This window comes from Alligator mississippiensis, chromosome 4 (assembly GCF_030867095.1).
Source record: "Alligator mississippiensis isolate rAllMis1 chromosome 4, rAllMis1, whole genome shotgun sequence".
NCBI lineage: Eukaryota > Metazoa > Chordata > Crocodylia > Alligatoridae > Alligator > Alligator mississippiensis.
In genome coordinates, this window is record NC_081827.1 from 187,000,665 (window position 1) to 187,025,585 (window position 24,921).

General features: G+C 43.2%; 1 protein-coding gene across 2 annotated transcripts in view; it reads left to right on the forward strand.

Annotated features, from left to right (window-relative positions):
- The first annotated feature begins 6,159 nt into the window (after positions 1-6,159).
- RAMP1 (receptor activity modifying protein 1) overlaps positions 6,160-24,921 on the forward strand; it is a 111,923-nt gene continuing 93,161 nt past the window's right edge. The window contains exon 1 of one of the 2 annotated variants that reach the window (XM_006274372.4): positions 6,160-6,411. In XM_006274372.4, coding sequence (XP_006274434.1) covers positions 6,372-6,411 — 40 coding nt within the window. In that variant the 5' untranslated portion in view covers positions 6,160-6,371. The remainder of the gene's footprint in view (positions 6,412-24,921) is intronic. The other variant, XM_014594274.2, reaches the window with a different exon arrangement.

Below are 24,921 nucleotides of genomic sequence, written 5' to 3' on the forward strand. Positions count from 1 at the left end.
GTCCCTGATCTGCCACTTGGCCCACACAGAGGCTGTCACGTAACAGTAATTTAACAGAATTTTGAGTTGCTGTTTTGAGCTACCATCACTGGTTTAAACTTGACTGTTTTTACAAAAAAATAGAACTCCGGTATGATAGTGTGGAGAGACACAGGTTACATTTGAGCTATGTTTTTGTATTGTACTGGTAACAAATGCCGCAGTTCCTCCTCCAAAGAGTCATTTTGGTGTTTTGCTACTCTCTCTTCTCAGACACAGCTCACTCTTTCCTCCTCCATTCCCCTTCCTGGTAAAATGAAACTGTGCTTTACTTCCTGAGAACATGCCAGTAGATGGCGTTTGAGGTGCTTATTTTTAACTGATGGTACTGCTGTTTCAGCCCTGAATTTGAAGTTCATATATCAAAAGTATACCCTTTGCTGCTCATATGAGCAATTAACATTCAGCAAGTTGCATCTCATCTTCTGCTAAACTGTGAGTGTCAAAGAGAGAAAGACCCTGCAGTGCTGTTCTATCAGCCTACCAGGCTACTAAAAGTGAGGGCCTGGGCCTGGGCCCTGATGGATGTGGCCCTGTGCAAAGGGGGTGAACCCTTGCATCTGTGGCTGCTGGACCCCTGCTACTGTCCCTGGACCTCTGCCCTAGACTGCTGCTACCAGACCCAGTGCAGCTACTGTTGGCCCTATGAATCCAGTCATGTGGATCCAGCCTGGAATCAAAACTGAGTTTGAGACCCCTGTGTTAGACCCCCTGACTTCAAATATGGTCTATAGATCGCCAAAGGCGTGGATCCAGACACGGTGCAGTAGTGCTGTTGCACCCCTTCACTTCTGAGAGCTTGTGTATCAGCTGACAGACACGTGCTCAGTGAGCTTGCTACTGCCACCAAATCCCCTTTTGCAGTATCCTAGATCTACTACTGACTGCTACACTACTTCAGGAGTGGCCAAGCTGTGGCCAGCAAGCTGTGTGTCTCTCCTAGGTACTTTAAATTTGGCTTTTGAAGATGGTCCAATAAGAGATATCACTCGCAAAGATACTTACCTCTTACTCGGAGTTGTGAAGGAAGTCATTTAATGACAAATTATTGGAGGTTGGATACTGCACAAATTGCTGACTGTGGGACACGAGCATCTCAAACATTCTGTGTCCGGTGACTGAGTCAAGATTTTGGTTTGGCTAGAAAGATCAGGACATTTGGCCACCTGTGCATTAGTCCCTGCTACCCCACTAGGCTAGAAATGTTCCAGTAATTGCATCTTAGTTAATAATTCTGTTAGATCCTGGCTCTGTCTTAAAATTGTTTCTTTAGTGTTCATAGGAATGAAAATGCACACAAGGATCTGTTGGATGAGGAGGTGTGCCATTTTCACACAACTGCTTCTCAGGGAAGAGCTACCTTGAAAGTCAATGAAACTAAATTCTGGTGTACTGGAGAGAGCTTTGTTTTCAGGACTAACCCTCCACACAAATCACAGTCTCATTTACTGTAATTGTACTCTTTAATGACTACAGAGCTCTAGTAAGCCCTTTTTGCATTCATTCAAATACAAAATTTACTCCAGTAACCAGACAGGTTGTGAACCAAGCCAGCTCATTACAGGAGTATCACAAATCACATTAATTTAAAAAACTGTTAGCCCCACCCATCTTCAGAAATGCCATGCATACTCTACAAGGGAACCTACCCAATGCCAAAAGAGGTGGTATAGTCTCAGGATAATAAATGAATGGATTTCAACATCTAGTGCAGTAACTCTCAACCTCTAGCCTCAAGGCATCCCTCTGAAAATGCCAGTTTGTATTTTTCACTTGCTTTTTGAATGCAGAAAAACAATAGAGCAATTCTTCTGTTGCAAAGAACTCAGAAAGACCATAACAGGCCAGAATGCTTTTAGCACCACGAATTCCTTGTGAATTTTCTTGCACATCCCATTTGTGTGTCTAATTGTGCTAATATTGTGTGGCACCCTTGAAAGGATCTTAAGACATCCTGAGGTGCTGTGGCACCCTGGTGAAAATCACGAATTTAATTAGATAACTTATCCCTAAAAGAACCTTAATTGTAACAGGGTAGAAGCAATGTCCACAATGACATCTCACAGTCGGTAAAAGGAGTATGTGTATTAAAGAGGGAAAAGGGAGGGGATTCTCCTTTGCATTTATGTAGTAGGCTGAGACTGAGTAGTGAAGTCTGTTGTACCAGAAGTCTCATCTGGAGAGAGTTAACAAGTGTTGCTGTAAGGAGGCTGTAGAAAATATGTCATTTACTCATGTAAATCTTCCATCTAAGCATTCATTCTTTCCACACCCCTCTCCTCCTCTACCTACTCCTTTTTTGCAATCTTTCTGGGGAGTCTGCCCCTAACAGCAGCCTTTCTTTTCTGGCCTGTCGTAGGGAGTAGGGTGGTCATAGAATCATAGACTCTTTGAAAGTTAGGGTTGGAAGGGACCTCAGGAGGTCATCTAGTCCAACCCCCTGCTCAAGGCAGAACCATCCCCAACTAGATCATTTCAGCCAGGGGTTTGTTGAACCAGGCCTTAAAAACTCTAAGGATGGCGATTCCACCACCTCTCTAGGTTCCTCCCTGTTAAATGGGTCTGAGTCACCCATGCCACACACAAACCTATGTAGGCTGCAAGGTGGTACATCCCCTGGCCTGTTGGTAGTTTTGTGTAGCAGATAGGTAATTCAACTAGCAGTCATGTAGCTAAAGTAGTGTTATGCATGTTCCACGAGCAGTGGCAGTGTGTAGGGGGTGCATGGGGATGCACGTGCACCCTCTGAGAGTGCTGGTGCACCCCCTGACAGGCAGCGCTCCCCGCTTAGGTGATAGGCAGGGGGGAGGCAGGAGCACCAGTGCACCCCCTGCGAGCACCAGCTGAGGATTGGGGGCACCAGGTGAAGTGCTGCTGGCACGTCCGGGGGCACTGCTCATGCTTCCTGGTTGGCGAGATCAACCGTGACTCAGGTGGCATCAGTCGCCTATGTCCATGAGCTAAGGGTCTAGAAGGTTCTAGAAAAGGTGAACTCTTTACCTTCAATGAGGTAATGACCTAGTTTGAAGGTCCAAGCACGTGCAGTTTAGTTACTTGTGTTTGTGCGAAAACTAGCAAGAAGTCGACGTGCATTCAGTACCTTTTCATGAGGTGATCAGGTGAGATGGGAACAGCCAGTGACTGACATGCGAGTGACAGTGCCTCTGAGAGAATGGTTGGTTATGAACGCGGCTGACAGAGGGGCTGTGACTGGAACTTATAAGAAGTTCTTTGGGTAAAGCTTTTATTTGACCAACTGAAATTCTTCTTTGCAAGCTTTCAGGCACAAGTACCCTTCGTCAGGCTGAGGAAGCATCTGCAGTTGGTGTGTACCCTGACGAAGAGTACTTGTACCCAAAAGCTTGCAAAGAAGAATTTTTCCAACTATTTGAGTTGGTCAAATAAAAGATACCAGCTTTACCCAAAGAACCCTGTCTGCCTGTGTCTTTAGACCAACACGGCTATGACCTGTACCCCTGCAACTTATAAAAGAGCTTGTATCTAAGACTCCGGGTATGTGTTGGGGGGGAGGATTCATTCTAATGTGGATGTGTGTGTGAGTCTGGGTGTGAGTGAGACTTTGTGAGGCATGACTAAGTGTTGTTTGATGTGCTGAATGGTTAGTATTATGGTTGTGTCTGTAAGAAAGCTTGGGTCAGTGGGTGAAACTCTGAGTTTGGTCGCTGTGTGGGTGTTATCTGGGTGGAGTGAAGCTCCCCAGTGACACAAACTTAGGACCCAATGCAACAGACTAGTGCTGAGTAGCCATTGCCCTTGAATGGTACAGTATCACACTCCCTTAAAAAGAGAAGACTGAGTACCTGAGGAGGGGGAAAAGCTTCTGGGAGAGTGGGAGCCTTGGGGTAGATCACTGTGGGTACAGTAATTGAGTGTTCATTTTCTAATAAAATTAAATCTAGGGGCATCTGAACCCCAAGACCTCCGGACTTGGGCCTGTACGTACAATGCCTACCGATGGATATGGGATTGTTTGAAGCCCCAGGGTGATAGGTCTGGGATGGAGGATTCTCACCAGTTGTAGGGCCGTACGTGGTGCTTAGAATGATTGAGTTCTGCCTGCTCAATCGATTTGGATTTTGGAACGATTGAGTTCTGTTCAGTCGATGTGATTTGGAACAGATTTGGCTAATTTGACCTGGAACATGAAATATATATTTTTTAAAACTTGTGCGTAGAGTTAAGCTAAGCTGATTGTGCCTGCAACTGAAACATCGTTGCAAGTGGGCAAAGGGTCTGCTCTCTCTTTCATATTTCTGTATCGCCCTTGTTGTTGTTGTTGTTGTCTATTATTGTTATAATATAGTCCTGTGGTTTTCAACTAATAAATGAGTCTATTTGTACTAATTAATTATTAAGCATTGAGGTAGGCTAGAGAGAAAGCTCCCACCATGAAAATCCTTTCCTGTATTGAACTTTGGAGGAGTAAGCCCTCAATTCTGTGAAGTTAATTGTGTAATTAACTAATTAAGAGTTCAGCTTTCAACACCTACTACTCCCAGATGCCCTAAAGTCATTGGAAAGAATCTGTTGACTTCAGTTTCTAATCAAAATCCAGTGGAACTAGAGGGTGTCTGGAGCCTCTTCCCCTTCCCCTTCCCCTTCCCCTTCTCCTCCTCCAAGGGCAGCTCTGCCTAAACTTGAGCTGGCTTAATCTTGAAATCTTAAGGAAGAGGGTTTCAGCCTGTGCTCTGGCCAGCCCTGGGCTTCCACAATAAGTCATCAGGGAGCTGGGGTAATGGCAGAGCAGAAGAGAGGCCGGGCCAGGAGGCCTGTGTCCCATCAGTCTTTCGGACAGGGGCAGAGGCTCCACAGCAGCAGAAATGACATGAAAGGGTTACGTGACTGTAGGATGTTTGAAAACCACTGCATGGTGTGGGGGAGGCAACACACCAGGTTAGGCCTGGAACAAAGCCTTTCTGGGATCCTACAGAAGGAAAAGTCCATTGTCCTACCCTAAGAACCTGGGCTAACAACAGACAACTGGTTTAACATGGGGTTGACGGGACCAGGATATGCTTCACGTCACGTGAGACACATTTTTTCCATGGAAGGTGTAATGAACTCGAATGAGTTGCCATTGTTCCAAGGCAAAGTTAACTGGGGCTGGCTTAGTGCTGCCTAACTGGCCCAAGGGGCTGGTCCTGTCCCACGGCAGTGTCTGTAGTTTGCTCAAGCCTGAATTAAGCCATGCATCTGTGTTTAGCCTGCAGAGTACCTGGCTCGGCCCTGGACACCTAGGACACATTCCCGGTCATCACCCTTCAAGCTGTAGGGTGAAGGGCCTGCCTGGGGCTTGCTTCTATATGAGTCTGTTTTGAGGCAAGTCAGCACTGCCAGGTCTTAAATATGAAGTTATCCTATTGGAAGCTCAAAATGATCGTATTTGTTGAAAAACTATAGTGCACTGAAAAAGTATACTAATAAATATGCAACTAAGTCCTCATCTTGTTTACTTTATATTGCTCACTGTAAGCCATCAGGGAGGGAGGGAGAACTGGGTCATCAGAGTTGAAGGATTTCTTTATTTTGAGGCAAGTAGTCATAAGAAAGTGCTGATAACAAGCTCAAAAGTCAGTTAAGACTCCCAGGGTGCATCTATGCATGCACACTTACCGCGTGGTAATTTAGGCAAATTTAGCCAAAAAGTAGTGCGTCTGGGTGTGCATCTACTGCGCAGTAACCATGGTGATGTATGCCCACTTGGGCAGACATTTGATACCTGCATGACGCAGGTGTCAAATTCACGCCCCAATCATTACTGTGCAGTAACCAACGTGTAGACAACGCCTTCCCGTGCAGTGGTGCGCTGTGTGTGTGTGTGTGTGTGGACTGACTTGGGACTAACTTTAGACGTGGCGTTACTGCCCTTTAACAGCTGCACGTGTAGATACCTGGCTAAAGAGCCGCTTAACCTGGGAGAAGTTGCGGGGCAGTAAATGCCCGGTAGACGTGCCCCCTGAGTGATTCGGGCTTGGGGATGCGGCATCAGCGGGCTGCCGCCAGACTCACCCTACCTGTGCTGTTGCTGATGTCGAGGGAGGCTGGGGAAGGCGGCGCACACCCGGCGGCTGCGCGGGGCGGGCTGGCTGCCGCGCTCGCGCCGCCCGTCCCCGTCCTGTCCCGTGCCGTGCCGTGCCGTGCCCGGCGCGCGGGAACCTCTGACGGCCGCCCTCCCGCCGCACTGCTGTGCGTCGCCCCCGCGGGGCGGGATCCCCGTCCCCGTCCCCCCCCCCCCCCCGGAGGCGCCAGGCTGCGGATAAAGCGCTCCCTCCCGAGCCCGCACCCGCGTGGATGGTGCCCCGGCCGCGGCGATGGCTCTGCTCCCCAGGCGCTTCCTCTGCTTCCTGCTGGGTAAGTGGCGGTGCCCCCTCGTCGCGGGGCTTCGCCCTCGCTCGTGCCGCGGACCCCCGACCCCCGAGGGAGAGGCCGGCATGACCCGCCCGCCGCTTGCCCCGCCCGGGACCTTCTTCGCCCCTGACATGTCACCAGCAAGCTCGTCCCTTGCTGATCGGCGGTGAGGGGCCGGGGGGCAGTCCGCCTCCGGTGCTGCTGTGACCGCCCCGGAGCTGAACACCGGGGCCAGCACTGGAACCAGCCCGACAGGCTTTGTGGAGGCAGAGGAAAACCAGCCCTGCTGCGGTTTGGGCACTGGCCAGTGTAATGGTTGTGTGGCGGGGGCGCAGGACACACCTGTGGTTAGGTGTCGGGCACATGCCCGCTTCATGTCTGAAGTGCCCTGGCCCCGCTAGATGCCACCCTGCCCCCTGACTGGTCTGGTGGCTGCTAGCCCGGAAACCTGGCCACTGGAAAACCCATCTGTGAGCAAACGGGATCTGTGGATACTTTGGCAAACTAGAGAAACTGCTGCTGTTCAGAAACCTGTATGAATTTTCCATGCATGTTCTGAAAAGACTTTATTTTTTTAATCCTAAAGGCTAACATTTACTACCGTTCTCATTCTTGGTGATCCACTATAACGTCACCCGTCCTTACCTTTTCCCTAAAGTCTGACCCGTGTGAGAGTGTCTGTACTGTCATCTTCAGTTCTGCTTCCAAAGGCCAGTAGAGATTAAAATGGAATTTAATTCTAAAATGGCAAAGAATTCAAAGTGAATATTTCACCTGGCAAAGTAAATATTTCACCTGGCACTGACTGTGTCAGTTGGAAATGCCACCTGGATCTGTCTTGTTTGCATTTACTTGTCTGCTTAAAGGAATATCAGGTCTCTGAAGCAGGTTTATGTTCACAGCTTTTCCTCTCCTTTCCTCTCGCCACCCACATTGATACAGACTAAGCCATTAGTAAATTATATAGTTGTTTTCCCTAGTTTTCCATTTCTGCCATGTACAAACCAGTATGTTGAGGACATCATTGGAATTGCCTGTCTTGAGAAATGCTGCTGATGCTAAATGAGGTATCAGAGCATATAAAAGGTTGTTTTAAGTCTGCGTCTGAAGATTTTTTTTCTGGTTTTGTTTTGCTAAATATTTTTCATGTGGCATCTTGTCTCATGCTTTTGTTACTAGAGTTACAGGTGCAACAGGTAGAAACTCGTGTCATTACTGTAAGTATCTCTAGCATAAAAGCTTTGAAGAATCATATATCGGTGTGTTTTGTAATAGTGAATGCATTTGAGTTTCATTAACCTTTAAAGGTAAGCCACATTAAAACTGTTCGATACTGATTTGAAATATAACATTCATCGTGGAATCCGAAGATTGAGGAAGCTTCTATTTCCTTTTTACCTTCCTTTCATTCTTCCACACTGTTTTCCTCTTCAAAACCCTAGTAAATAATGTATTGAGCTGTGCTGCATATAATGGTCTTACCTGTACAACATAATTAACTATTTACCACTTTTTAGCATGTGACTATTCACAAAGAAATAGAAGATGGCACAAGTTAGACTAAACCCATTCTCCATGTTCACTTTTAAAGAGAGACTCACAGTCCATGATTAAATAGTAAATAGTAACATTTTGAAACTATGCAATAAATAGTATACATGGAAGCCTAGTATTAATGCCAATACATAGTAATTCTCATTCATCTAGGACACAGGTTCTGATGTCTCTTTCCAGTTTTTTTTAAATTGTAAATCTTCCTGTCAGACTTTATCAAAGCAGCTGTTAGGAAAATGATAGATAACATGTGAGCTTTAGTTTTGTGTTACATTTTAGAAAATCTTCTTAAATTGAATAATATGAATAAAATCAAAATAAATAAGTAAAATTAGTGTTGATATTATGCAAGTATAAAGCCCAGTCCTACAACGTGCTAAATCTCTGAAATCCTATCCCCTGCACTGGAAATTGCCTTAACAATTGGGACTCACACATATACTTATTGGTACCTTTTTAGCGTTAATGTTGCCCTTTGATTACTTCATAGGATGATTTTTTCAGTGCAGGCAAGGTGCAACCAAATGACTCTGGAAAGCCAAAAGAATACAATGTAAATTGTACCTCTATTGAGGCTGTCTAATGCACAGTATCTGTTCTATTTCCACATATTGTCCTATAGACTGCTTATATTGCACTAGCGGAATATAAATACGGTACTAAAATGAATCAGGCATTAATAAATACATCATATGAAAATAAAAGCTTTGCAATACATACTCTAATACATCCTTGTTTCCTGAGTGTTACCCTAGTTTTAGTTTTGTCTACTGACTGACTTTTTGATTTTAACTAGGAAGTAACAGGAGTGCTGTCAGTTAATGTAACTTTGTAAAATAAGAGCATCTCATTCACTTACTACTTAGTATCTTTATTATTTTTCATTTTCACTAGTCCTTCTCCTTACCACCAAAAGTGGTCTGTGCTAAAGATAACTTCTGAGTACCCCCTTTCTTTTTAAGTGGTTTAATATATTATCTGCCACCATTGTACAATAAGTATTTAGCCAGATACATTTAATAGCTGATAACAAGGAATTAACATTTTCAAATCTAGGTCTGTTTATTCTTGCTGAATCCCTAAGGGCTTGGCAGGATCACAGTTCTAAGTATATTAGTCCAGATTTTCTTAAAACGGTGGTGGTTCCTGTACAGGAGTTATACCAATATAGGAAGCATACGTATTTTAGGCACATAGACCATTTCTCTGTGACAGACAACAGTTAATTGGGGTGTGTGAGTTCCATTCTGGTGGGTACATTTGTCCTTTGCTATCTCTTTCTTGTGCTATTTTTTTGTGCATACCGCATACTGTACTATTAAAGGAGCAGTCTATTTTTTTTTCTTTCCAATTTAGAGCACTGTATATTATTTATAGCTGCCATCATTTCAGGTTATGCTATAAATGCCATTGAAAAATTGAGAGAGACAGGTTAATTTGGGATTGTGACTGTAGTCTTTGGAGCCTCTTTGCACAGGAGGTAAATCGTCCACCAGTATCATTACCAAAGGGGAATGAATAAACATGGAAGGGTCATAAGTATCATGGGCATGTATTTGGCAGACAAACAAGGACTACCTCTGCCAGATGAGAGGTCTTACTGCCTGTTTTGGAGTAGCTGCTTCTGTTGACGTTAATAGCAGCACTCACCACTGCAAAGTTACTTTGGGAAGCAGCTATTGCACAGGGGAGCAATTAATGAAAATGGCAAATAGTGTGGCTATTTTCACAGGCACTTTTTTTTTCCTAAACTTGTAAGCTCTGTAAGAGTGCAGCCTGGGGCATCTCATTCAACATTTCTCTGCCTTAGTTTCCCCATTTGTAAAATGTGGATGATGGTACTGTTTTTTTCCCTGTAAAGTGCTGAGAGATTGATGGACAGAAAGCACCAAAGATTATTATTTTCCCCTTTCCCAAACTAGTATTTTTTGTTGCTTTTGTTAATTTCTTCAAATGTGTAAAATACATCTGTAGGTACCCAACCTGTCCTCTGGGCACCCATCCCAGAAATTAAAGGTTGCAGTAGAAATATAGATAAGGAATTGCTCATAGATGCAACTACTTCACACTCATACTTCTCAACAGCCTTAACAAAGAGGAGAAAAATGATTTGCATTGCTGTATTCCCAAAAGATTAACACATGGTTTATAGGTCAGGCATTTAAATAAATTGCACAGTTGAGCAAGTGCCCAGCTCCATGAAGTGAAGTGTTTCTGTGTTCATGTAGTGGGGAATACATAGTCATTTTCCTCTGGCCATCCTCTGTCCCTCAAACATCCCTCCTACCCTTTACCGCTTCTCTACATTCAGCTGCCTTGCATTGCAAACCACAGCTATTTCCATGATAAGGAAGTTGTTGGATAATATTCAGTGTGATTTTTAAATGTACACATCCAAAAATGAGAGCTGCAGCACAAGTGATACAAATGTGTTGGGATTCCTTTGTTGCATCTATACTAATGTAATCATCCTTTTCTATCTCAGCAGTATTAGAACTCAGAAACTTAACCTCTGATCTGAAATACCTTCACTGCATGTGTTACATGATGGGTTCTTGGCAGTAGGTGTTGAACAAAGAAACCTCTGTATCTGAAGACATGGTGCCTCTACTGCCTGAGCTAAAAGAGTCACCTCTGTCAGCTGAAAGCAGTAGGTAACTCAAATGTGATTCAGCCACTAGAGAGCGACAGAGCTACACTGAATGCAGGTTACACTTTGATGATGTAAGCTTTTCCAACTGTGCAAATGGGTACACACAACTGCAGGTTCAAATCCTGGCAGGATCAATATAGCCCCTCCCCCTCCCCTTTTTTTTCTATGCCTGATGCTTTTAAGCACTATGCAATTGACTGCTCAAGTGTCTTTTAGGTGACACCTTTATAAAACAGTAACGATCAGAATATTGACCATCTCAAGACAACAACTTTTTCACTTGAATCTAATTGCATTAGAGTGAGAGAGAGAAATCTCCTGTCACTATTTTTACTCCTGTCTTGTCGGCAGAGGTGACATGGCTTGGAGTGTTTTCTCTCTGGCTTTCATATTTAGGGGGTTACACAAACATAGCCAGGAGTGGAATTTGGCCAGCTGAAACCATTAGTTCTGGTGGGGGTGGACGGACTAGAAATAATTCAGCATAACTCAAATCTAAGGTTGAAGTTGCATCTGAAGTATTGGGGCAATGGGAGAGGAATGAACTGGACCCCCCAGTCCCCCAGCTAGTCCCCTTCCCCCCCCCCGACTTACTTGCTATCAGGCAGCCATTTTGGATTGATTTAACCTCCCCCTAATGCCCCCGAATGTCTGTACTTAGCCAAGATGGCTTGTTTGACATTGCTAGAGTCATTTGTGAGTAAAATTAGTCTAATTGCATATTCAGATATATAACTGTGGAATCATTTTTGGAGTTAAACCTCAGGCCTTGTAATGTACAAAATGGACCTATAAGTGGTCTATGAAGCTTAATCCTGGTCTGATAATTGGGAGCTTTGCCATGATCTTAAAAGTTTAGCCATTTGTATTGTGCCCATTGCTCAGAGGTAACGGCAATTCAGATTGAACCAAATGTGCTTCTTCCCTTGTGGAAACTGTTGCAGCTGGAGGGGCAGATATTGGGGACTAAGGTCTGAGACAATTCACTTTCACTCTCCTGACGGCAATTTAAGATTTGACTCAGCATTTTTCTCTGCTGAATGCTTAGTCTTTTGTGTGTCAAACTTCTCCTTCCCCCTAGTCAGTAGTGGTAGAATATGTTGCCTGAGCTCAGCATGTGACCTATGAGCTGTTGTGCAGTGCATTTGGTGAGACATTTGATGAACCTGAATTTTTAGTTTCAGTAGATTATATCTGTAGTTCTAAAATGTCTCAGGTCTCCTCGGCATAAACAGAGTTTAGAAAGGCTTCCAACTAAGAAAAATGCCTGTGAAGGAGTCTGTATTTAGCAGCAAATAATATCACAAGTGGTTATTCTGTGTCTAGACCATGGAATTGTCTGATCAATCCAATGATGATCATCTTTGATGTTGTTTGAAATTTACAGCATAATCAGTCGTCTACTTGGTTATATCTTGCAGATAACATTTGTTGAAAGACTGCAGTGCTTTCTGTGTATGTATCCAGGGGCTTACAGTATGTTTGCATTATTCATTTATTCATGTGTAAGGGAAGAAAATGAAATAGAGGGAAATTACTTTTAAAAATGACTTCCATACTGGTCAGATGACTTGCCAAAAGATATTAGCTTGAAAATTATATGTATGGAAAGCATGTAAACATGTTGCTGCCCTTCATAACCTATGCTGAAAGAAGCAGCAGGATTATGCAGCCATTTGTTCTGTAGAATATCTCTCCTTACTGAGGATTTATACATTTTCTATCCCTTCTTTTTATGCATGCTTTTTTTAAGGTTAATATTTGATCCAGGGGTCTGATTACTTGACTTGAAATATTTAAATGGTTTATTTTCTCTTGTGACAGTATACTATACTAAATAAAAATGTTTGGGAAATAAATCCACATGAACCTCAGGCCAAGCTATTTTTGTAACCTGTAAAATGGTCTTACAGTGATGACTATAAATTGACAGTTGAGTTGCAATGATTAGTCTTAAGGTTTGGCAAAGTCCATTGTCCCTATTGATCAGATGGGATGGCTAAAGGTAAAAAAGCAGAACAAAAATAGACACACAGTTTCAGCACTTTTAAGGGGACTTGCCACTTGGGATCACAGGTCATCTAACCATTTGTTTCACCAGTCTGTTCTTGGCCTGCAGTATTAACCCTATGTTTCATTCAGGGTAAATTACTACAGTATGCCTTCTTTTACTGTGGGTTAGGGGCAGACAATTGAAACAATTGCTGTACCAACCAGCAATTCAGCTGCACCAAGATAGGTCCCCATCTTTGCTTTAAAATAATGTAATTTTTTACCTGTTTCCATCCAAAACTTGTTGGGGGGGATCGTCTGCCATGACTTACATGCCATTGGGCAGCTTGGAGAATACCCAAATGAGACTGGTGGAAGGAATCCATCTGAACATACCACAGGGAGGGGAAACTTGTGCATCCTAACAATAATGAGGGCATGTAAAAAATGGCCCATGGTAGGATGACAGGACATGAACAATTCTCTAACTGATGTTTTACTTCTCGGGAAGGATTCAGATTCAGATTATTCATCAACTGTTGGTGGTATTTATATAGTAGCATATTTACCTAATATTATTTTCTGCTGCTTGACCAGCTCATGGCACACAGTAGTGTTTTTGCATGCTTACTAATTTATCAGACCACAAAATGTTTTTATTTTTCACCCCAAAATTCCTATACTGTATATTGGAACATATTGTCTGTTTAAAATATATTTTTCCATTTAGTGCTCCTATAACAGTCATCACATTGTACATATTTACATGGTTGTGACTTCCTAAAAATTGTGTGACTTCTTGCAAGATTAATTTAGCTTTAAAAACTACAGGCATGTCAACATCTGTCAGTTCTACACCTCGGTGACTAACACTAATCGTTTTGGGGTTTCAGGATTTTGTTTGTTTTTTGTGTTTTAAAAATTACTCTAAAGCATGAATTTAATGTTGGCCAAAGGGACCAGAGTGATGGTGTTAGAAACTAGTCCTCCCTTTATCAATAAAACACGAACATCCTGTTCTGAATGGACTCCTTTTAGGGGTGAAAAGGCAGTTGTATAAATTCAGACCTGGAGCTTTTGCTACCACCTCTGATGTTGGTGAACAAAACGTGGACACAAAAACTAGTCTGATATTATAACTTACGTTATATAGGTCAGGGGGCAGAGATTTCATAGTAGTGACTGTCAGCTCTGATTTGAACTAGAAATGGGTGAAGGAAGTGGACATATGGCTTTTTGACAAATTCAGGGATTGATTTTCAAACTTAGTCTAAGTTTTAAGAATGATTTTTTTTCCCTGTAATATAATCAGAGAATAAGCTAATCATTTTTTTTTTAAATCCTCTGGCTGCATCTACACAAGACGCTGACTGCTCAGTAGCTTGTTACTACTGCATGCGCATGGCAGGAAGCGCGATGTGATGCTACTGCGCAGTAGTAACGAGCTACTGTGCTGTCAGCATCACCTAAAACCTGTTCTGCAACGCTACTGCATAGTAACTCCGCTTACTGCACAGTCACTTAGTTCTTGTTTATACAAGGACTAATTGACTGCAGTAACGACTGCACAGTCAGCATCTTGTGTAGGCGTGACCTGTATGAGGGATAAAATAAACCCCATATTTAATTTTTCATGCTAGGTTTTCCCCCTCTTTCTCTGCCTCCTTTTGTAATCCATTTTTTTGTTCTAGCTGGTCTGCGTTCCATTTTTCTATATAAATATATACAAATTCTATTTTTCTATATAAATAAATATATAAATGAAGAATTTGTAGCCAGTTTATCTTCCAACAAGCCTATGTAGTGGTATGTGAATAGCTCAGATTTGAGCTACGCAGCAACATTCTTAACTTGAATAGACCAATTAATAATATAACATAATTATATGTCTACTTCTGCCTGTTGTCTCCATATGAAGGACAGTGACACTGAAAATACACTGAAAATACTGATGGAATTCATTCTGTGTCCATAGAAATGGAGCTTGCTGTGGGCTTACTTGATAGATTTGAGAAACGTGGGTTTTTTCCCCCTCCCCTTTTATGGTATTCAGGTAGCTAGGCTGAAAACTACACATTGGCCTAGAACATCCTCTTCCATTTTAGATCCTTCAACAAAATATAAGAACTTCAGGAAATGATTCAAATTACCTTCTCATATTTAATATCAAGGACTGGAGTGTAATTTTTTTTATTTTTCAGCCTCCTGTCTTGAACCTTAGGTGCAGTCCATCTAATATCAGAACTGAGGCAGCATACCTGGCAAGAGGCGTTAAATGGTGGACACAGAGCCCTTGGAGCCCTTTTAAAAGGGAAATGTTTCACAAAGGCAGCAGCTGGCCCATTCTAATTGTTATGTGTGAAAAAGCTGAGAGCGTTGCAAATGCAACAAACCCGCTCCAGCTCCAAAACTCCTTCATCCAGGATTAAATTTGGAGCGGGTTTGCTATATTGCTACATTTGAATCCCTCTCAGCTCCTGCACACCTAACAATTAGAATGCACCAGCTGCTGCCTTTGTGAAACATTCATCTTTAAAAAGGGCTCCAAGTGTTGGTGTGTCAACACCCACAATTACTATAACTTAATTTGCTTTTCCCTTCTGTGCCATAAATAGGTAAAACCAGCCAGCAATAACTGGATTTTTTTAAAGGTTGCATACAATAATGATAATAAGATCTCACATTTCTTTTTAGTTTCAATCTTGAAATACTTTAGTCCCTGCTAAGGATCATAAACATTTTATATCAAGCTGATATAGAAAGTCTGACAGGAATTTATATTCACAGAGTTACAGCAAGAATAGTATTTCTCCCCTCCAGAGATTCCTAAATTTAAAGTAGCCCATAGGCAGCAAGACAAAGAGAGAGCACTGAAAGATTTTTTTTTTTTTGGCTGTATTGCTGAGGGAATAGCTAAAAGCATTTTCTAAGGAAGTTGGTTCAGACTCTAAAATAATTAATTTCACTTGGGTTTGTGCTTTCTGTTTTTCTTATTTGTTTGCAATTATTCAAGCATTTCAGTGTTATGGTAGCAAAAATATTCATAGAAGGTGAGTTTCAAAGTCCTATCGGACCCAGCGTGTATCTCAAGAAGGCTATAGGGGTCTGATCAACCTCTCGCCTCTCCCCGTCGCCGCCTGATCCCTCGACGTACCCTTCCCTGCGCACAAAGTTCCACGGAGCCTAGCAAACTTCGTGTGAGTGAATCCAGAGCTCTACCTGGGTTCGAGTCCTGCAGGTTTATCTTCCCGTCACCGAAACCCCATTGTGATGTACTCTCGAGGTTTTTGTTCATCTTCCCATCGCCAAAACCCCATTGCGATGAACCCTCATGTTCTGCTGGTTCAAGTTTTGTTTTGTTTTGTAACTGCAACTCAAGCAAGTTTTCCTGCCTGCGCCGCGACCATCTTCAGTGTAAGTAAAATAATCTTAAATCAACCACTAAGCGTCCGTGCCTAATTCTAGCGTGCCGCCTGCCTTCCCTGACCCGGCGTGTCCAGGCTGCTGGCCACAGCCCGCCGCTTGGAAAAAGGGCCTCAGACCGCTCCCGGCCCGCACATGGCGACAAGGATGGGATCAGGGGAAGGCACACTGGAGCTAGAATTAGTTAAGAACTGCCCTTGGCGCAGTGGAAAACGCCAAGTGGAAAACTTTATGGAACTGGAGGCGCATATCGCTTACCACCAGGCGGGCGGAACAGGTGAGAGATTTATCAGCGGATGCCTTTCGCTGAAAGGAGAAGAGGGAGCTTCTGAAGATGGAGCCCTGAAAGAGAGGGAAGTGTATCCGCACCCCGTGGCATTTGGGTGTATAATGGGTGATGAGCGGGTCCTGTTCAGGCCCCTCGACACTGTGTCCCTCGCCAGAGTCAACCCGGCGGGCGCAGTAAACCCGACCCTCACCAGGGAGTGTGCCCGTTGCCTAAGATGTGCTCGGGAGAGTGAAGAACCGGTGCCAATCGACCGGTTCGCCCCATTTATGCTGGCGTCTAGATTAAGGGGTCGCGAGCTTCCATCCGAGCTCAGCGAAGATCTGGAGACGGAGGAACGCACCGCGGATGAGAGGGTGGCCCCACAATACGACAAGGGGGGAGTGTTAACTGCAACTTTTCGTACAGTAACTGATCTAATGCAAAAGAATTTAAGTTTGAAAGCCCAGCTGCGTATGGCCGTTCGAGCGGTCAAAGAAGCGGCTGCAAAAGAGAATCCTGAAACGCCATGCCAAGATGGCACCAAACAAGAGGGAGACCACGTGGAAGAACTGGAAGAGAAGGGTGGAGCTTCGGAGAAACCCGCGAGAGTTTGGTCAGCGACTCTGCCTGCCTACTGACGCAGCGTCGCTTTTGGCGACCACACCTTCTTGCCGACAGAGGGGAGAATCGAGCGGAGGAGTGTATCCGCCCCTCCTGCCTGAAGCAATAACAGCAGCAATGACTCCCGCAGCAGTAGTTCAGCCTGTAACAACAACTAACCGAGTTGCTACTGCCTACTATGCTCGTACCAGAACTGAACTACAGGATTTATACAGAGAATCAAGAATCCAACCTGAAGAGACTCTAGCTGTATGGTTGGGACGTTTGGTCGTGGAACTTGGATCCGACCTGCTGAACCAGGAAGAAGCAAGCTTCTTGGTCAGACAAGCTTCATGGAGTAGAGGACATGTTACTGACATCGACATGGTAGCGGTTAACGTTCACTGGCCTATTCCACTGCCAGCGCTTGTTGCAGGACTGATCGGCCAAAAAGCCCACGCATGGCATGACGGACGGCCAGAACATACCGGCGCAGAACATCTCAAGCTAGCAATCATCGGAGTCTCATACTGTGCCTGGAACCCCAGAGCATGTGCGCTGGGACTGACATCACTCCAGCGAATAAGACCATGGCCTCACCGTCATCTACGAGACACTGGAACCGTTCCAGTGACCGTTCACAGCATAGATAGTTGTCTTGAGGTTTATGGGCGAAAGAACATCGCTGTCCTCCGGATTCTGCTCAACCCAATGGTGAACCAACCCGTGAGTAACCTCCTTCGTCAGTTGTCACGACTGTGTATCCTGATGGAGCCAAGATTATCCAGTGATCGGGAACGTCAACACCTGACTGAGATTCAAGGCACAAAACACCACAAATCCGATCTTCCATCATTGCCACAGAGAACACCAGAGGAGCGATACATGTTTGGATTTCTCCTACAGCGTTCTGGACTCAATAAGCAACAACTTCAGATTATAGGGGACGCAGGCCAATGGCAACTGGCCTATGAGTTAGGTTTCCATTATCTAGAAGAACTAGATGACAGTTCCTCGACGATTTCATCTAGTTGAGTGTGCAAGAGAGGGTAGTTCAAAGTAGCAAACACCTGTATTATATGTTTTAAAATTGATAGTATAGTTCCATGAACATTTTGTAAATATTTTGAGATACGTTAACTTATTTTTTGAGAGTTTTATTTACAGATCCGGAATTCAGAGTGTGTGGTGAAGAGAAGCCCCAAGAAGGATAACATCATCAGAAGAAGTGAGGGCCTGACGCGCGACTTCGCCATGACGCCCACTGATCGTACAGTTCTTCGTTATGAATCTAATCATGTGTATATGTATTTGTGTTGGTTATTATTTGGTTTGATCCCTAGAGGACGAACTTCTTATGTTAGTGGATTTTGTGTTTACCCGTTTAGTTCGACGACCTGCAGTAAGAGCTCTTGATAACCCGAGTGACGAGCGTACAGCATAATTCAGCTGTGCCTTCAGCAAGGGGGGATGTCACAACCCAAGGGTGTGATTTTTGTTTGTGTGTGCTTCAGCACTGCTAAATTATTTCCCGCCACTCATAGCTTTCTTTGCAGGGTGCATTTCTAGGCTGCAGAAAGGAAATGCGCGCCGCAAGGAGTTCCCGCCATTTGTATTCAAATTTGTGCCCCACTATTGGCCAGTTCTAAATTATTCCTACATGCCGGCTAGCGAGTGGCTTGCTAGCCGTATAAGAGGCTTGTGCGGTTTCCGTCCAAGTTGGAGGACTCCACAACTATCAGGAGGAGGAGAACTTCACGTCTTGTGAAGATCTCTAAGTGCTGCAGAGCCTATCGGACCCAGCATGTATCTCAAGAAGGCTATAGGGGTCTGATCAACCTCTCGCTTCTCCCCCTCGCTGCCTGATCCCTCGACGTACCCTTCCCTGCGCGCAAAGTTCCACGGAGACTAGCAAACTTCGTGTGAGTGAATCCAGAGCTCTACCCGGGTTCGAGTCCTGCAGGTTTATCTTCCCGTCACCAAAACCCCATTGTGACGTACACTCGAGGTTTTTGTTCATCTTTCCGTCGCCAAAACCCCATTGCGACGTACCCTCATGTTCTGCTGGTTCAAGTTTTGTTTTGTTTTGTAACTGCAACTCAAGCAAGTTTTCCTGCCTGCACTGCAACCATCTTCGGTGTAAGTAAAATAATCTTAAATCAACCACTAAGCGTCCGTGCCTAATTCTAGTGTGCCGCCTGCCTTCCCAACCCGGCGTGTCCAGGCTGCTGGCCACAGCCCGCCGTGCGGAAAAAGGGCCTCGGACTGCACCCGGCCCGCACAATCCCATGTAAGCAACACAGCTCCAATTCTGAATACTCGTGTGAACTAAGAACAAAAAAGAAATTGGAAATATTTGTATGAAACATTTGAGGGAATTATCTTCTCTCAGATTCTCTGAGTAATGAAAAAGAAGCCAAATCAACTGAATAACTTAGTCTGTGTGATTGTTCATTCAGCTCTAATTGGCACTTTATCAGTCAGCTGCTATTAGGCAACTCCTATGCTGATTATATTCTCATTTTACCCAGGGACTCTTAAAACTGGTTCAACACCAAACTCATTCTATGGAGAAGAATTAAAAAACAGCCAGCGCAAGATAAAAATAGTCCTTTCCTGTGAGCTATAAGAGCCCATCATATTATCATATGTAACAAGAATGATCTTTGTTAAGACAAATTTCACAATAAATCTACCTACTCTATATTCAGAAGGACTGGAGCATATGTTCACTGTGGTTTAAGAAAACAGAAGTAGGAGCAGAATGTCCTTTTGAATTACCTGTGACTTAAATAATTACCAAGTGGTCTCTTGGAGCTAAGGTGGAAAATGAAGTTACCATCTTCATATGCAGGAATAATCCTAATGAGTTATTTGACCAAAGTGACCATCAACATTGGAGTTAATCCAGTTCTTCCAATGATAGATATGTCTTGTTCAAGCAGGTGCATTATTTATGGAGGAAATTATAGCCAGAGTGTGGAAAAGGTCATTCTCCTCTTCTCTTTTTCATGGGGAAAAAGTGGAAAAACAAAAAATCTAATCTTGATCAGTACTGAGCACCTGTAATTCTTATGGACTTTAATGGGACTGCTGGACATTCAGCATGTGTCAGGATTGGGGACTTCGCCTGAAACTGTATGACTTGCCCATGTGTGCACATCCTGACTGAAAAAGCTGTAAGCCTCTTGAAGCCTGGACTGTATTTGCACCCTTCCTAGCAATAGCATTAGAACTGGCTGACTGCTGAAAAGTCACTTGGATGGAAAATAGACTGGAATTTTCAAAGGAAATCTTGATTTTTGCTGAAATGTTCTGATTTTGTTGGACTGAATATGCTGTTTCAAGCCAGTTTGACTTCACCTTGCATGTGCTAGAGGAGCTGCAGAGCTTCTTGGGAGTTGTCATTTATATGTTTCATGCTCTTGCTCTCAACATTGAATTGAGCTCTGTGGATGGACTACAGTCCCACGATCTACCAAACAGCATGGTATGTCATGGGCATCGCATGACAACTGTAAATATGGGAGATGTAATCCAAGCAAGGAACCCAGCTCACTTAAGAGAACGAGGGCAGATACGTGTAGATGCAGTGCAATGTCAGCGTGAAATGAAATGCTTTCCTTAAGAGCCTTCAAATGTGTAATTTTGATGGAAAATATCAAAATATTTCCAAATGGAAGTTTTTATTTTTATTTTTTAATTTTTTCAATTTTGACATTTTGCCTGCATTAGCTATTTGTTTCCCTGCTGAGTAGAATTTCTCAGAGGGACAGACTCCAATTTTCACCCAGTTTTACCAAGCGCATTATCATTGCTCCTGGAAAAGAGTAATAAAGCGTAATGTTAACTAGTACACATCTGTTAAAACTAAATAGCCTTTCCCTTCATTTGTCTCAGGAGATGGTGGTCATCATTAAAAACTAGCATTAGGCAGTAACTACTTCACATTGTGTTACAAAGAGCACAACATTTTTCCTCCGAGTAAGAAACCACTGCAGAAAAGGTAGTGGATGGCAAATGTTGACATTTTTTTAATAGTAACCACTAGAATTTCTGGCATGTTTTGTCGCATTCATTGAGCAATATATGTTCTATCTTATGTCAGAAGATGATTTTACTTTGCTCTATGTGTCTACATGTATTTGTGAATGCAGGATGATGGATAAAGCCCCAGTTTCAGTGGAGCCCTGCAGTCTACATCAGCCAAAAACCTGCTTTTTGATTCCAGGAAGAAAACTGAATTCAGCAAATTAAATGAAACTACATTAGAAAGTGTTTGTTAGGAAAGCTATGCTGGTATTGTTATGGAGGCAACCCTCCCCCCCTGTGGAAATACAGCTTTCAGAAAAATAATTATTTTGCAAGTTGAGGTCTACCAGTAAAAGGACCATATTTCGGGGTGGGGGTTGCCAGAACAAAACCAGGAGTCATAACTGTAAAATACACCATGCTCACAGCATGATATCAGCCCATGATATCAGCCAAGAACTTCTTCACAGTTAGAGTGGCCAGGGTCTGGAATGGCCTCCCAAGGGAGATGGTGCTCTCCCCTACCCTGGGGGTCTTCAAGAGGAGGTTAGATGAGCATCTAGCTGGGGTCATCTAGACCCAGCACTCTTTCCTGCTGATGCAGGCGGTTGGACTCGATGATCTATTGAGGTCCCTTCCGACCCTAACATCTATGAATCTATGAATCTATGAATCATGCTTTGAAGTCAGTGCTGTGCTGAGCTGTTTACTGTACCATTCTACTCAGATGTGGCAAGAAAACCACAAAGAAAGTCCAGAAATACTATTAAAAGTATACTTTTGCTTCCTCTTTTACCTAACCACCATCCTAAATGCAGAGGAAGAGGCCCCCCATTGCCTCGGCTTTGGCCCCCACCCAGGCAGGCATCAGTGGTGGCAGCTGCCTTTGCCACAGCTATTGCTGTATGACTGGGGGTGGGGCTGGAGTTGTTGCAGAATAAGCATCAGCAGAGGGTGCTGATGCTGGGGAACAAGTGGCAGGGGCAAGGTGAGGGGGGCAGTAAGCAGGGAGGGGCGAGGTGCAAGGGGCTCAGGCAGCAGTGGAGACAGGCAGCACAGGGTCAGGTCAGTCCCCCCGCCCCTGCCCCTCTGATCTGCTTTCCTCCCTCTCACTGCTTTCCTCACTGCAGCAGGGTGGGGTTGGGGTAGAATTTAAAGTGACTGATAATTTGATTCTATATATAGCTAATTCAATAATAATAAATCTAATTATTGGAGAGTCATCTTAAATTTAAAGTCATCATGTGTTCAGGTAAGTATGGTATGTTTCCTGCTGTTCACTGCAGATGAAGCCTGTCCAACTTTGCTGACTAAATGATGCGGTAGCTTTCACAGCTGAGAAACTACATGTGTTAGAAGACTTCTGAGCCCATCCATGGGATAATCTTACAGACCTCTTTGTTTTTTAAAGCTGAGCCTTCCTACGGTGAGGGACCTAATCCTAGGTGAGGGATCTACTTGCTTGGATCCATCAGTGGGATGAGTGGAGGAGGCACCAAAGACCCATTTTGTTTCTAGGGCCACACAAATATAACTACTGTCTTGAAATCAGAAGTATTTGATGAATTGTACTATTTTGAATTTCATTGTGTGTTTAGCTTTATGCCAAAATAATCCCTTGAGACATCTATTAATGATATCTGGTGGACTCTGTGGAGGTGATAAGTACTGAAACAAGAACAACAGCACAGATGAAGTTTTTTTGGGTGAATCTGATATCTTTTATTAGACCAACTTAAATAGTTGGGGAAAAAAAATTCTTAGCAAGCTTTCAGGTTTAAAATTCCTTCATCAGGCTGAGGAAGCCTCTGCAGCTGGTGTGTGCTCTTCCTGGGTGGAATGAATAGTAAAGAAGCCAGAGGCTGGGCTGTTATGCATGTCAGTGAAGATGTAAACTGAGGAGTCAGTGGGTGAGAGACAGGCCTGTGGGGGGAGAAGGGGAATGAAAGTACCAGGTAAATAGTAGATAGATGTCAGGCATGTTATAATGTGAAATACATCCAGTCTAATAAAAGATACCGGATTCACCCAAAGAACCTTGTCTGCCTATGTTCTCAGACCAACACAGCTGCAACCTACACCCCTGAAACAAGAACAATACATCTGGAATCGTGTTCATTTTTGTTCACGTATAGCAAATAAAATAAAATTAGTAACAATCATTCATATATCTAGAGAGAGCTTTTGTCTCTCCTGCTATATTTACATAGAAAAATAAAGTTTTTGTTGTTTGAATTGGTTTTCTCTGTTGCCTAAGTTTCGATGACAGGCTGTCAATATTCTATTGAGGAGGTTTCTCTAAGTTGTTCCTTCTTATCCTGGGATAGCACCCCTGTTACCAGGGTTTTGGGAATTACCAGACAAGGAAATTGGCTAGGTGGAAAAAAGGATTTAAACAAAAAAACCCTTTCTTACAACTGCTGCTAAGGAGAGAGGCAGCTTTAGTGCAGAAATAAATAAATAAACATTTCTAGCAAAATGCACTTAATATTGTGTTTCTGAAAAGTGGGTGGAGTCTATTAATAGTATAGCATAGTTCCCAAATATTGGGGGTGGGAGGATGGGCTGGAAGCTTTGATGATTTGTCTGTTTGGAGCATTTCTCAAAAAAGCCAGTTGCTTGGCACAGGCTGGCGTACTTCACAGACAAAATATTTTTATTAGCTGTTGAAGAATAATAGTGCTGTTTCATAAGGTGGATACTCAGAGGGACCTTGTCTTTTGGAACAAAGTTTGTAATGAGGGTCTTCAGCAAGGCTTCTCCAGATTATCTCTGCTCTGTGGCTGTAGGCTGGTCATTATTTAGCATTATTGCTTCAGATTTTGCAGGCAATATTTTCTAAAAAGCTCAACTCCCATTTAGACAACAAAATAATCCGCAGATTTTGAAAAGTAACTGGCGTGTTGGGTATTGAACTCAAAACTTTTTTCCAGTCTTCTGGCAATTCCAAATAGGAGAAAAAACGATGCCTAGTCAAGTCGTTTTTGTAAAAAACAGCCCTCCCATTATAGCTAGATGGGATGGGGTCATGGATTCTGTTGTAACATGAGCCCTCACATGGAAAGGAATAGGAACTGCTGAGTTAGGAAGAGATTTTACTCAGAAGCAAGAAGGGAATACTAAATAAAATGGAATAAAAGAAAAGAAAAAACCAGCAACAGCTTTTGTACTGAATACCAACATGAAGGAATTACACTAAAAAAAGAATCCCTGATTGACTTCTGTTCCTTGAGGGGGTGGAAAAAAACCAAACACTGTTGGTCTATATTGAGATACAGGTTGTAGCCATATTGGTCTACAGGCAAAAGGAATCGGAACTTGTGGCAAAGGTGAAATCTTTTATTAGACCAACTAGATATTTGCAAAAAAAAATATTTAGTTGCAAGCTTTCAGGTATACTCACCCTTCTTCAGGCATAGGAGGATGTAAAGATTATAAAATTTCTCCTACGTGGAAATGAAATATGAATTTTGCATTCTCCTATGCCTGAAGAAGGGTGTGTGCGCCTAAAAGCTTGCAAATAAAATATCTAATAAAAGATATTACCTCTGCCATGAGTTCTGATTCTGTTGGTCTATATACTCATTTAAACTTTGTTTCGTGCATTTAGCCCATTGATTTATGTAGCAGTTACCCAGTTGATATGCTATATATCTCTGGGACAAGAATACAAGTGTGTATAAAAGATTTGTCAGGGTTAACAGGTTTTGGGAAATTATCCATGCTTACATCTCAGAAACAAGCTGTATTTGATAAGATGTTATGATCACGATGATGACAATGAATTTCCAGCGCTTTCATTAAATGCTTCGAGGAGGAATCTGGGCTTAATGTATTAAACACATGCTATACCTATCCAGAGAGATGTCTTTTCTGCCTCTGAAATTCTGGCAGAACAGACCCATCAACACAGCAAGTGGATTGAAATATGCCACTTATTTTATTTTTAGTGCACATAAAACTACAGAATTGTGTGAAGCAGGAGAACTGT